The sequence below is a fragment of the Xenopus tropicalis genome, chromosome 8 (genome assembly GCF_000004195.4).
Source record: "Xenopus tropicalis strain Nigerian chromosome 8, UCB_Xtro_10.0, whole genome shotgun sequence".
Classification (NCBI taxonomy): Eukaryota; Metazoa; Chordata; class Amphibia; order Anura; family Pipidae; genus Xenopus; species Xenopus tropicalis.
In genome coordinates this window covers 74388964-74403472 of record NC_030684.2, presented here as the reverse complement: position 1 = coordinate 74403472, position 14509 = coordinate 74388964, and the positions used below count along the sequence as shown (strand labels likewise).

The following is a 14509-nucleotide window of genomic DNA, read 5'->3' as shown; positions in this document are numbered from 1 at the left end:
CCAGTGTGAACACTGCATAAGCATAGAGAGGTTTGGCCTGCATGCTGTCAGTATGTACTACATTGCTTTTAGACAGCTGGTACTAGCAAATGTAGTACAAGGCAACAAACAGAACTCACAAGGAAACTGCCCATATAGCATTGGTCCCAAATCTGTTTTTTTTTTGGTTTTTTTTTTTAAACTGCAACACTAGTTGCTGTGATTTCTATGTATAAAATGTTTCCCATAGACTTTAGTGAACTTGCATAAAGCAGGCAAATTGTTTTAACAAACCGTGCCTAGTTGGCTGTATTATGGTTCAATTAATCTCTTAAGTGTTTTTTCCCAGCCACATAAGAATAATTAAGGGTTGCCTAATGGTTGGTCAGCCCTTGATATGAGGTTTTCTGATGGGCCCTTGGTGCCCCAGTCTGACACTGAGGATAGTTTTTGACCATGCTACCTGACCTTCTGGGCATCACTTTCAACAGACCATCCTGTAATTGTGCATCTTGATAAATATGCCTAGAAGTGAAAGTAAAGTTCTGAATTCAATGAAAATTACATGTTTGTAGCAATTCCATAAAGCTATTCAGCTTAACTTGATTTCTACGTAAATGAATACTTACACATTCCTATGAAAATCCATGGGAAGATGTCAGTATTACTAAAGGTTGTGGCACAAAAAGCTTTTTAAGTAAAATTCCCCACAGCCAATGGTACCTGCTCCTCTTGCAGGGGTCCAAGATTAGAAAGAGATGTGCTGTTTTCCTGTGTCAAGTTGTGTTGGGGGCAACAAAATCCTTCCATAGTCTAATTGCAAATGGAAACAATATTTGCGCCACCCCCAACCCTGCGTGATGGACACAACTGCAGAGGATCTTTTCACTGTGTTGGAGTGTCACTAGGGTAAGTACTCGGGGTGCCTTTATGGGACTTTTCACTAGCTAGGTTTTTATAGTGTAACTGTTTAGTAATACCGACTTGTTCCTATGGATTTTCATAGGAATGTGTCAGTGTCCCTTTAATCTACTATTAGGGTTACAGCCTGGTAAGTGTTAAGCTACAGACTGAACAAACCTTTTGCAGTTGTGCCTACCTCTGTGATTCTGGGCAGCTTCTGACATTCCATCAATGGGTTCTTGTGCCTCAGGTACTGCAGCATTGGCAGTGAATCACTTGCAAGCAAGACCGAACAAAATAAATACCATAAACACCTTGAACTAATCCATACTGACACATTTAATTTTATTGTCAACATTTATTTCAACAATATTATAGCTCTGATACACTAACTTAAGTGGGTTTAAAAGTATCTGTTTAGATATAACTGGTACTTGAGCCTCTCTAGTGGATTTACCAGTGATAACCAACATTACATGGTATGCAAGATTCCATGGTCATCACCCACTTTTTTTTAAGTGTTTTTATTTAGAGGTACAGAGATTTACTGCCAACACAAAGTATGTGACATTACCATTAAACTGTATTCAGAGCTATGCCAGAGCAATCTGCTACAAGTTGTGACAAGCAGCTTCCAAATATATCAATGAGCTGAGGCACAGAAGTGTGTCATATGTTTGCCTTGGTCCTAAGGGAAATATTTCCCTGTAAAGGTATAGGACATGAATACAGAGCCACAGTTACTATAATAATATGTTTTAAAGATAAGATAAGTAAAAGAACATGGGGGTGCCAATTTGTTAGGCACTTCCCTGTGATCAAAATTGCTAATATTTTAGCCCCGCCTTGTGTTCCTCTGCCTTCCTTTGCTGCATTGCATATGCACCCAGTTTCAACTGCCCCAAGAGACTTATGGACACAGGAAAGATGGTGCAGTAAAGTACCCTGGGCTGGTTGATATTTTAAAGAAGAGAAGACAACACCTGTTCTGAGCATTCAAATAGATTTCAGCATGTACAGTTGTTTCTCAAGCCAGGAGGTACAGGCAATGGCTGACATAAGTGGGAAAAAAACACCTGGTGTATTAGGAAGGATTCTCCTCTACTGTTGGCTGAAGTTGTATACAGTCAAAATTTGGTGTGGGGACCCATAGCAATGTTTTATATAAAGTGGGTGGGTAAAAATTGGGGTCAAGGTAATATAACACAATATAAATCAAATCAGTTGTAGAAGGAGATTTGGGGTCCCTAACTCTGTTTATAGCTTTTGGTTACTGCTGCACATAGTTTTTATCCCCAAATTTTTGAAAATGATACTTGCATTGGGAACCATTATTACTTTTGCATGAGAACATACACTTCCCCATTGCTAAAGCCCAAAATACTATTTTATTCCAATGATTCTGCATAAAGCCCACATATCACTGCAGGATTAGAGCTGCTGGAAACTGTTTTTCTGCTGGCTTCAAAGGGTGTGAAATCCTGCCTTGCTACCTCCCATTGACTTGAAAGAGAAATACCTTACAGAACCAGTAGAGGAGCTAATAGCACAGACACTGCCCTGTTCCATCTCCCGTTACCTTAAATGGAAAATTCCTAACGGCTCCAGAATTGGGACTTTTCAGCTTGATATCATGCAGGCACAGTAGGGCACAAGGAATGAGTTTTCCCTGTGGTGAAGCCATTTACAGTAGTTATAGCCTGGTGAGAGAATACCATGTAGCATGATGACATATACTACATGTGTGTGTTTACTATGAGTATTCTGCTAAAGCTATCTATAACTTTGTCAATAACTAGTGGTTACATGGGCTAATCTACAAACACAACACATTCTTAAAAGTGCAATTTTCTGACCGAAATCTCAAATGTTTTTGAATTCTAGTGTAACTGTGTTCGATGCAATGTGTGTGCAATGCACCTCTATAGGCACAAGTTGGCACCCACTTTTCCAATTACTGGCAAGTTGTTTTCAAAATGGATTCATGTCCAGCACGACAAGTATAGCATCTATAACTGCATTAGCATCTGATTTAACATGTCTGTTTTTTAATCATGGGCAAAACTCACAGGGGAACCCTGAAATTAACACCTGGGTGTACTTCTAGGGTTCCCCAGCAGCCAAGGCAACCAAACCTCATAGTCTAAAGGACAGTGGGTCTAATCTGACTAATGGCAATAGTTGTGATCCTCTATGTGTAGTACTTACATGGTTATGCATCAAGTGCTGCTTTCAGCAAAGTAACTGTAAACTGGTTATTCTCGTTCCTTCAAGGCCTGTTTATATTTACAATACTACAATACAGAATTATAGAAAAGATAAGGCAGCTTAAAGCAGAGAAGGCAAAAGCACAGTAGAAAGCATAATATTATACAGAGACTGTAGCTAGATACAGTTTGTTTGTTTTATAAAAGTAGTCTACATGGACTGCAAATAGAAGTGTTCATTACAAAAATAATAGAATATATTTGCAATTAGCTTTATCTTTCCATTTGTGGCATTAAGCAATAATTGGATGCTAGGGGGCTGATTGTTTGTGCTTTAATGGTTTCAAGCACTCTTTCCAGCAACTGTACCCACTGCTAGCATATTTTTTGCTATACATGTGCCTAAGTAGAGAAGCAATGGAGTCGCAGTTACACAAGATTTGAATAAACAAGAAAATGGATTTCTCAATAAAGAAAATGACACAGTATCCAGAGTAAAACACTAGAGGCTTTGCATACAAATGGTGAAGAAGAGTGCAAAATGCAAGAGTAAGCTGCCATGTTTTTCACACATTGCACCCTGTCCCAAAGTGAGCACCAAATGGTGCAGCTTTTGGTGCCACATACTGCTCTAGCACATGTATTGGCAGCATTTTTAAATAAACACTATGGGGCAGAGCAGAATTCACAACAGTGAAATTCTTCTGCTGTCTATTAATTTCTATGGAATTTTTAGAGGTGTCTTTATCAAACTCTAACGTTCACCCTTTCATAAATACGCTTTTAAAGGAGAAGGAAAGGATAATAAAGAGTTAATCTCAAGCTGCAGGCATACCTTTAGTTGTCTTAATAGTGCCCTTAAGTCTCCCCATATTTCTCCCGTTCAGATGATCAGAAGCCAAACAGTGAGCTGTGTAAAGAAAGTTCCCATAATGCCTCACTCCTGTACACGCTCAGTTAGTAAGACTATGATGAAGCTTCCTGCTGATTGGCTTAGATCCACATTCCTTTTTCAATGATTTTTATTTGCATTTTAACTTTTACAGATTGGATATCAATATAACGTTATCTTGTATTGAACAATCTATATCCTTAAAGAGAAAGGAAAAGAAGGAAGGAAGGAGAGAGAGAGGTGGTCCCATTTTTGGTGTATAATGGGGCCAAAGGATGAATAAGAAAGAACAGAACAGATAAATAAAAAAAATTTAACTTGACGGTTTCCTTGTATTCGAAATCAGTTAGATCCACATTCCTAAGGGGGGGGAGTGAGTTCTTAGCATTCTTGAGGGAGGGGGGAGCAGAAGAGGAGAGAGCTGTGTGTCTCTGGCACAGGAAAACTGACAACAAATCTTTTGACAGAGAACTCAGTGCAGTGTTTCTGCGAGTGCTTATGGCTGTATTTACATAGACCTTTCTGATAAAGCTTACTGAGTTTTTACCTTTCTTTCTCCTTTAAAAATACCATAGAAATTAATATAGAGTGGCAGAAGTTTACTGCGCTGACCTCTAATTTCAAACTTAGATAAATCTGCTCCAAAGGAACTCATGCATGGTTTCAGTAACTGATTGTTTGAGCCAGGGGGTTCAAGCATGAATAAATCAGTCCCTAAAATAGGACAATCAAAAAATGTGAATTGGGCAGCACTGTATTTTCTATATAGGCACCTTCGGACCAGAGCCTACAGGGACAGTGTACATGATCCGACACAGGAAAAAATGTATTTTTGCTTACGCCTCCTCTGCCTTTTGATGGACACTTACAGCAAAATCCAGCAGTTAAGATAAGTGGGAATGGTGTGCCACTCTCATAATGGCTTAAAGCATGTGCAGGACAGTTTCTATCTTGGCAGAACATGTTATTAGGAATAGACAATATCACTGTTCTTTTTATGTAACTTCATTTTTGTTGGCATGTCTTCAAAAAGCAACACAAGGCACTTTTATTATTTTGTAATGTTATTATTATGATAAGAAAACATTTATAAAATATGTTATAAAAATGTAACCATACTTTGTTACATAAATAAAAGCTTCTCTCTGTTTTATTGTACATTAAATATATAACAAATTTTGGTTCAGGAGACCATAATAAGTCCAAAGAAAGTCATGCCATCACTGTCATATATAAGGTCTGGGTGGCTAACTATTACAGAAATGTGGTCTCCACTCTTCAGCTTTGCAAGCCCTCCCTGTGCCAATGTTGCATACCACATTGAGGACCCTGGTGGAGGACCCACAACACTTTCTGTGCCCGAAAGTAGGGTAGTTACGGTATCGGAATCATGCTGGATAATAACGTGATTAAAAAGCACAATATTTGGCACCTTGCCATAGAATCCAACTTGACAGTAGACATAATAGAGACCATCTCGATGGACTATCAGATTGGTGTCTGCATATTTCATAGAAGGACGGATAAAGGACAATTCGTGTGTTGGCTTCCATCTCAGAGTCTTGTTTGTACCATGTATGATACCTGGAAATGTATACAGATTATTATCTGTTATCTTATTATGACTAAAAGCTGGAGATGCTGGTCTACAAAACTGTACTAAAAATTGCACACCTAAGATTTTCTATACTGTTTTTCCTGCTAACTGGGGTTAAAAAATTAGATTTCAAATACCAGTAGATGACAGCATCATAGTCCACAAATCAATTCATAAGATAAAACTTCTGCATACTTCCAGTTATTCAGGTTTGTAGAATGACTTGAGAAATGTATATTATAAAGCACTATCAAAGCACTATCTTTCTTCTCTTAGCATGATGTAATATAGTTAGTAGTGTCGGGGTTGCAGGCCATAGATAATGAAGCAGGGAATGAAACTGCCACTGGGGGGCAGGCAGATCAGCCAAAAACCCAATGGTGTGGAATCAGAAGGTTTAAACTTAGCAGTACTTGGACTTCAGGAACAAGGCAGGACTAGCAGCTATCTGGATAGTCAGGAATGAAGCCTGGAGTAAATAACCACAACAAACATTATTGTTATAACAGGCGCTGAACCCAGGTCAGCAATGATTTTATATTATGAATTTGGCAAAAGGCCAGAATGTCACCATGCTTAACATTTGTAGATAACATCAGAAAAAAACAGACTCCATATTGGTCACCCATGGTATCCCAGCACCTTAGCCCACAGGACTGTAAGCACATCTTTCTGGGCAATCTGTCAGAAGAACGTATGACAGTTTGAGCTTGCTGAGATAGCTAAATTTTTGGTGGAATTAAAAAACAGAAATATACATTTAAGGCTGATGCCACACGTGGTGTAGGGCTGATATTTTCGGCAAGCGGAAAAACGCTTGGCGAAAATTCAGCCCTAAGCCTGCTACTTGTGCCTGCACCCGAATGAATGGAATACCCTCGGGTGCAGGCACATGTAGCCGATATACGCATGAAAACGCGTTTTCATGCGTATATCGGCTACATGTGCCTGCACCCGAGCATATTCCATTCATTCGGGTGCAGGCACAAGTAGCAGGCGTAGGGCTGAATTTTCGCCAAGCGTTTTTCCGCTTGAAGAAAATATCAGCCCTACGCCACGTGTGGCATCAGCCTAAAATGGTTTAAATACTGCTACTGCAATTTTTTAAATTAAATTTTAAAAATACCGATATCTCTCCCCCCACCCCCATAAATACTGCTGAACACAGGCAGCGTTGTATTCATGGCTGGAACACCATTTGCCCCATTTTGTAAAGCAAAAAGTGCAGAAAACTGTCATACTCACGAGTGTTCCTTCTTGCATTGCCCTGTGGTGTGTTCCACCGCAGGGGAGCACAGGAAGGAACACATTCCATACTTCCCTACATGCCTGTACTCACACAGGTGCATGTAAGTGGAACACAACATGCTGTGTTCAACCCTTACATGTGTGAGTACAGGGGCATATGGGAGTGCACACAAAAACTCGTGAGCACAAGCTCTAACTGCCCCTGTATTTTGCACCCCTACTGTCTTACATGCATGAGGGACGGTACTGTTTCTTATTAGCAATAATAAAGAACACATTCTTTCTCAGTTGAGTGGGAAGAAGTGGTCCTTCACTTCCTGGGAAAAGGGAGCAAGCACTCTTTTTTTATTTGACTGGGAAGAAAACAAGCTGTCACTACCAAGCAGGGATGCACCGAATCCAGGATTCGGTTCGGTATTTGCCAGGATTCGGCTGGGTTCAGATTCGGCCAAATCTGAATTAGCATAAATTAGAATATGCTAATTGGGATTAGGAAGGGTTAAATGTCCGCGTGAACACAGAAGTGAAAAAATTTTCATGCGCGTGGCGACTTTTACCCCTTCCAGATCCTAATTAGCATATGCTATTTAGGATTCAGATTCGGTTCAGTATTCGGCTGAACCCAAAATAATGGGTTCGTTGCATGCCTACTACCAAAGAAAGAAGAGGAGTAGTTTTTCTTACTAGTAGCTAAAGAAAATGTGCTTTGTGATCCTTCAACTTACCAACTAGATGAGCTGCTGATTTATTGGCATTCCGCTTTTGCCAGTTATTTACTTGTTTACCTGAGGTATAAACAAAACTCATTGAGGTTAGTTTCATAAAGCCAAAAATAAAAGCATATAGGTTCTAATTAACCTACTAACAACTATACACATATCCTTTCAACAGTATGAAATAAATATTATTACATCAAGAATTATTTTTAAATGTCTTCATATAAATATATCTTTGCAAAGATACATGGAAAAAAGGCTTGGGAGCAGCTGTGGAAGTTAAGCACCCTTTGTGTTAATCAATAAAACAAGGAATTAAGTGCAGTACTTGTAATAGATATGGCTAGGAAGACCATATCTAATTCTGTATTCCATTAAGAGAAGAATAGTTAGACTACCCAGAGTTCACTCTAACTAGCATTGCCTCTAGCTTCCTTACACGTTAGGGCAGAGCTAAGTTATTAAAGGGAGTGACTGTTCTATGCATTGATAGAAATTGCTGGGATGCTGCCAAAGCTGATCTGCAAGGGAATGTGGTTTAGCAAACTTTTAGAAAGAATGTGAACAGTCATAAAAACAAACAAGGGAACCATATTGTATATTTTAAAGTCAAGAAAATCCTAAATGAATGACTAACAATATATATATAGAGAGAGAAACATTTAACCTTTTGTTTGCCAGATACTTTGCTTCTGCTATATTGCGTGTGGCTAGTAACTACAGATTAAAAGTAAACCAAGCACAACACCAGAACAATTGTCCTTTTGTTGTTACGCCTTGAATTCTAAGTTTTCAAGCAAGTATTTAGTGTTAAAAAGCACTATTATCATTATTATGCTAAAACCAATGAATTCTAGAGTCAGCTATGCCTAATTAAGTGCCTAGCACAAGTGGCAAACCAGCTGTGAGCAGAACAATTGGCAATAATGTAATTATCAGAGGGGTCATTTACAAAGGCCCTGGGCACACGCGATAAAGCAAAATTGGGCCCCTTTACTGCTCATTCACTAAGCACTTGCATCTGGGGCCTTACAGGAATGTGCACCTTGTGCCAGATGAAAAATACCACTTAAGGTAATGAGGGCAGTGCTGGCAGGAACAAACAGTTAGGGTTGTCACTTGGTCTGTATTTCACCAGCCAAAATAGCAGCCAAGGCTTTAGCTAGTATTATAAATCTCCTGGTAATGTAATTGCTACATTACTTATCATCATTACATACCTATCAACATCACAGACCTGTCCCCTTTACAGCCAGCTCTGCTTCACTAGTCCCTACCTCTCCACTTATATCATCACCCAGTCCCTTTTCTGAGCTGGCCCATATTTTGCTTGGCAACCGTATAGGCAGTCCTATCTATGCCACCTACCACAGGACATAAGGGTTCCTTAGCATCCTGCACCTACCAACAGTCCCTAACTTGCATGTCTGAATTATGTAATGTACAAAGTGGTGGGATGGGAGACATGTACATGCCCCCTTTAGCCATTCCCCATGAATAGAGAGATGCCAAACAGAAACAATGCTACATGTGGGCCAAAGTCAATGTGGGCAAAAATACATGTTGTTTTGCACTTATTTTTAGCACTTTACACCCTTCAATGCAATGAGCGCCACCAAATGACTTTGGTGTTTATATTGTTTTTATCTGTCGCAAAAACACACATTTTTTTTCCAACAAAACAAATGATGGAGACTGTACCAGGTGTAAAAGTTTTCTCATCACTAGTCACAATTACTATTAGTAATAAGTACTGAAATGTGTGTGCAAGCACCAAATCATTAATTGAAGAAGTCGTAAGAGTAGTACCTCTCTGTGGTTTTCCATCAGTGCCCTGCAATGACAAGTATCAGAGATGAGAAAAAAACTTATAGCAAAGATAGAATGCCATTAAAAAATCCTACCATTCCTGCTCTTACTTTAGTATAATAAATTATTTTATTAAACAATCAACAGCAGTTTCTCTGTCTGAATTTGTGCAAAGTATAAGGAGAAAAAAACCAAACAGCTCAAAAACAAACAGCACATGTTAATATAGGCTATTTGGTTCCAAGACCTCAAACAAGAGATATTAAATTGCAAGCTACAAGAACAAGGAAGCATTGTCTCATTGTACGGAATGGAGCACATGAGGGAGTATTTATTTGAAAGTCTCTTTACTCTATATTGTCTTGACTATGTATTCTCTACTAAATCATCACCACCCCCACACCCTTTTCTTTTACTTTCTCTGCCTAATGTAATGTGGTTTCATCAGCTTTTCCTTTCTACCATGCAAATATATATGATCTATTTTTACGTTTGGGAAATGCCAAAGGTAAGAATTAGTTCTCGGTTTAAAATTAATGACTCTTTGCAGAGTTCTTTCTAGACTTTCTAACTACTGTATTCTTCCCCTGCTCTTTATTTGGCAATGCACCTATAATTATAGAAGTTTAGTGCCCTTTGCAGTGTGACTGTTTAATAGCATACAGTACAGGAAAAAAATGATGAACAGGAAACCACTACACGGAAGCCCTTACAGATGTGCATAAATTCAGACAGAAAAAGCAGGTGAATAAGCTCAAGTGAATTTATACTAGGGGCTGCAATGGAGAATTAGATAAAAGCTTTTATCAAATGCAGCTCTAAAAAACTGGAGTTTGTCCCCTAAATCATTCCAACTGTAAGTCCTACATCTTTTATGACCTGCTATGTCTTCCTAACTGTAACTGTGTGCTTCTCAAGCTCTCTGCTTTATCTCTAACCATGCCTGCATCTTTCTACTGTCCTCCTTATCTCCCTTATCCTAAGTTCCACCTCCATCAAGTCATTCTTCACATCTATAGTCACATTCCCCAATCAGACCCACAAGACATTATTAGCATAGCTATTTTTTTTGCCAAAACAATAGTGCCAAGGAGAAAGATAATCACTACTAAAGCATGTACAGAAAGCAATTTCAGTATGAAGGTCAAAGTACAGGCAGTAATGGGAAACAGTATTAGGCTAGGTGATACCAAGACACTGGCTTTTACTTAAAATGTTTTCTTATATAAATACCAACACACACACACACATATATATATTATATAAAAATAAATGCATGCATATGTGTGTTGGTATTTATATATTTTTTGTTTACAAAAATAGACAGATGCCATTTAAGAAATAATAACTGTCAGTGAGTTGAGAGAATATACAGTCTACTTTCATACTATCCCTTAAAACCCCCGTTGCCAATCTTCGGCACTACAATTACTATCTCTTGTTATCACCTGCTATGTCCTCCTAATTACCTCTGTTTCTCAAGCTCACCCCTTTATCTCTACCCTGAGTGAATCTCTCTAATGTTCTCCTTATCTGACTTATCCTAGAATTCCCAATTCATTCGTAGCCATCCTTCACATTACAGTCTCATTCTCTAATCAGTCCCGTAAAACATTATTAGCACAGCAATCTGTTATTTAAGCCAAAGTAAAGGTGGCCATACACGCACCGATATTATCGTACGAAACCTCGTTTCGTACGATAATCGGTGCGTGTATGGCATGTCGGCGAGTCGACCGATATCGCAGGAAGCTGCCGATATCGGACGACTCGCCGATCGGACAAGTTTGAAAATTTTGATCGGGCGCCATAGAAGGCGCCTGACCAAAATTCTCCCTTCAGAGCTGAATCGGCAGAAGGAGGTAGAAATCCTATTGTTTCTACCTCCTTACCTGCCGATTCAGCCCTGAATGGTGTGTGGCGGATCTTACGATGTTTCATGCGACCGATGGTCGTACGAAACATCGTCAGATCACCACGTGTATGGCCACCTTAACAGTGCAGTCAAGAAAGATATTTAAGGTACAGAAAGCCACAATGGATGTCTGTTGAAGAAAAATAATACAATATAACAATATATTAAAATAAAATTATAACATGTTATAAGTAAATAAATTACAATTTATGAAATTATTTTACTAAGTCTTTTTAGTTTAAAATAAGATAGTAATGCGAGTATCAAGGTCAAATTAAGGACAGAAACAAAATCTCTGTTTATACAGATATCATTTAGGCAATTTTTGTATATTGTCCGAAAGTATGTTCCTATATATACAATAATAATTGTATATGTGTATAATAATATATGGTTTAATAAATTAGTCACCAGGTCTTATGCAAGTCATCTTACCCCTTCCCAACTTCTTTATCTCCTTTCCCTTAATACTTTTCTCAGCTGTTATTACCCACCTTTGCTCTGGACCCTGCAACTGGTTGCAATAAAACCAAGGTGCCAAAGAGTATAGCAACGAGGGGTCCCAGACTGGCTCTCATTCTTTGCCTCTTCTATCTCATATAAAGAAATGACCCAGCAACACAATTTTACACAGACATCAGAAACAGGGGAAACACCTCCTTCAGCATCCTGTGTTGGGGAATCACCTTCAGAACTGTGAATAAGTAGGTCTGGCAGTGGAAAGTCCATATAAAGAGACAGGGGGCACCCCTCCAAATGGGGATCCCCAAAACAAAAATAGGCTACTGCCTTTAACACGGGTGAAGTTTCACTCTCAGCCTCTATGATATACAAAAAGAGATACTATCACCTTTATACAGACAAGTAATTCACTCTTACTTCCCCAGACAAATGTCACTAACCCAGCTGCCTGGTATCAGGCTTTGTTACCATGCTTTCATTTACAGACCTTAGGCTCAGGCTGGATAGAAACAGTAGTAGAAATGAAGCAGATTAATAGCTGTAGCTGGTCAGAAACAGGTATTATTGCTACTGTGGCACAACCAGCCTATTACACCACTATAAAAAAAACAATAAATGTCATGGACCATTTCTCTACTTTTTTATTCTTGTGTATTTAGCATATTGTTACAAGAGTGAAAACACCTAAGAATATTTGTCTTGCATTGTGCTTGGATCCAAAATATAAAACTGTAAATCAAACCAAGAAATCCCAACAACTGTTGAGTAAGTGGAATGACAGAAAGAATTCCGTTCAAACAAACACACTAAAGTACTTATTGATTTGAATGGATCCCAGTAGCTTTGAGCTCCTGAATTCTTTAATCAATAAAAAAACAGTAGTGAGTTTATTATTTTCATCACATTTTAGCATACTAATTTCAGTTGAAATGTTATTTTATGGTGGAATCAGCTGGCACAAACTGGACTACAGTTATATATATATTTTTTCTGTGGTAAGTACTAATCTCACAAATCTGCTCCTGCATGTTTTGCAATGTGAAGGGCTCCTTTTAGTCCTTTTCACCCTAACCAGAAATGTTTCTCTGTTTCAATAAAAGTGGATGAAATACAAACTCTGCGGCATTGTACTAAGAAACCTATTCCAAATAAAGAATGTACTTTTGACAACCACCCTCTGTACACAATCCTTTATCCAGTTTGTTATCCATATACATACAGCATTACCAACAGCCCTTAATTTAGAAAGGAGTTGTTTATGCAACACTGTCTCAAAAGCTTCAACACAATCCGAATAAATAACTGCAACCCCACAGTCCAACTTTCTACTTACCTCATAATTAAAAGCAATTACAGTTTTTTGACGTGATCTGTCCCTCATAAAGCAAGTTGATTTCTACTTATTTTATATTATGACATTATCCAGGGTCGGACTGGGAAAAATCCTGGGGGGCCCCGGAGACCCAGACCCGAACCTTGAGGCGCTCCCCCTGCCCGACTGCTCCTGCCCCGACGCGTTAAATGTACACGCTCGGGGAAGGACGTCGGGTGGGGGGCCCTGAGAGGGGGGTTAGGGGGCACCTCGGGGGGTAGGCTATGGGCATGGGCCATATGGGCGGACCCCGGTGGGCCCTTCACCCCCCCAGTCTGACCCTGACATCCAGAACATAATCTCAAATGTGATCTCCTAATACATTTTGAAATAACTTGCCCATCCCCGTATATAAAACTATAGGTCTATAACTGCCAGACTGAGATTGTAATACTTTTTTTTTTTTAGGTATATAGGTGCTATACCAGTTGAAATGAACTACAGGTATAGGACCCATTATCCAGAATGCTCGGGACCAAGGGTATTCCGGATAAGGGGTCTTTCCATAATTTGGATCTCCATACCTTAAGTTTACTAAAAAATTAATAAAACATTAATTAAACCCAATAGGATTGTTTTGCATCCAATAAGGATTATTTATATCTTAGTTGGGAACAATTACAAGGTTCTGTTTTATTTCTACATAAAAAGGAAATCAGTTTTAAAATTCTGAATTATTTGCTTATAATGGAGTCTATGGGAGACGGGCTTTCCGTAATTCGGAGCTTTCTGGATAACGGGTTTCCGGATAAGGGGTCCGATACCTGTATAAGAAAATCAGAAATAGAGGCCTAGCTAAAACTGAATTATGCTCACTAAATACCCACAGGTGTACTCCATCAGGGTCTGGTACCTTGATCACATTAACTTTGAGTAAACATTTAAGTTTAAAAACTAATTAAGCACCAAATTGTGTTTTAATGAAGCCACAGTCCCAACCTGCATCTTTGTACCACTGATATGCTTAAAAAAAGACTGTTTTGCAGTCTTTGCCAGCAACAATCATTTCCTCCTTTTTTGTATATGCCTTCCTAATTACTGGTTACAACATTAACATTTCCACCCTTATCACATACTTAGCATATAAATAATATAACATGCCTTTAAAAATGACAACTTTATTTGAACTGACTTTTAGAGGTACATTCATTCGTATTTCCAGATATATAATGCAAAGCGAATAAATGGGTTTTACCTCACATTGACAATAGTTACGACTCTGTTAAGCATTACTGATAATTTAAATGACCAATAAATTTAAAGAATTACAATGAACGAGTTGTTCCAGTGCTAAAAATTGATATGGGAAAAAAGATTGATCTAGGGAATCTTTTCCTATATGTTCCCTTTAAAGGAGAAGGAAAGGCTAGTAAAGAGTTAATCTCAAAATGCAGGCATACCTTCAGTTG

The 14509-nt window shown here is 38.7% G+C and overlaps 1 protein-coding gene across 2 annotated transcripts; it reads right to left on the bottom strand.

The window, feature by feature from the left end:
- Positions 1-5020: 5020 nt before the first annotated feature.
- ltb (lymphotoxin beta) lies at positions 5021-13207 on the bottom strand. Of its 2 annotated transcripts, none has more exons than XM_031906880.1 (4): positions 11761-13074; positions 9352-9376; positions 7552-7611; positions 5021-5565 (listed from the first exon to the last, which is right to left on the bottom strand). In XM_031906880.1, the coding sequence occupies exons 1-4, from the start codon at positions 11842-11844 to the stop codon at positions 5165-5167; spliced, it is 570 nt and encodes a 189-aa protein (XP_031762740.1). In that variant the 5' UTR covers positions 11845-13074; the 3' UTR covers positions 5021-5164. The 2 variants fall into 2 exon arrangements, with proteins under 2 accessions (XP_031762740.1, NP_001107163.1); NM_001113691.1 differs by having other exon boundaries at positions 5029-5565; positions 13062-13207.
- Positions 13208-14509: the final 1302 nt, after the last annotated feature.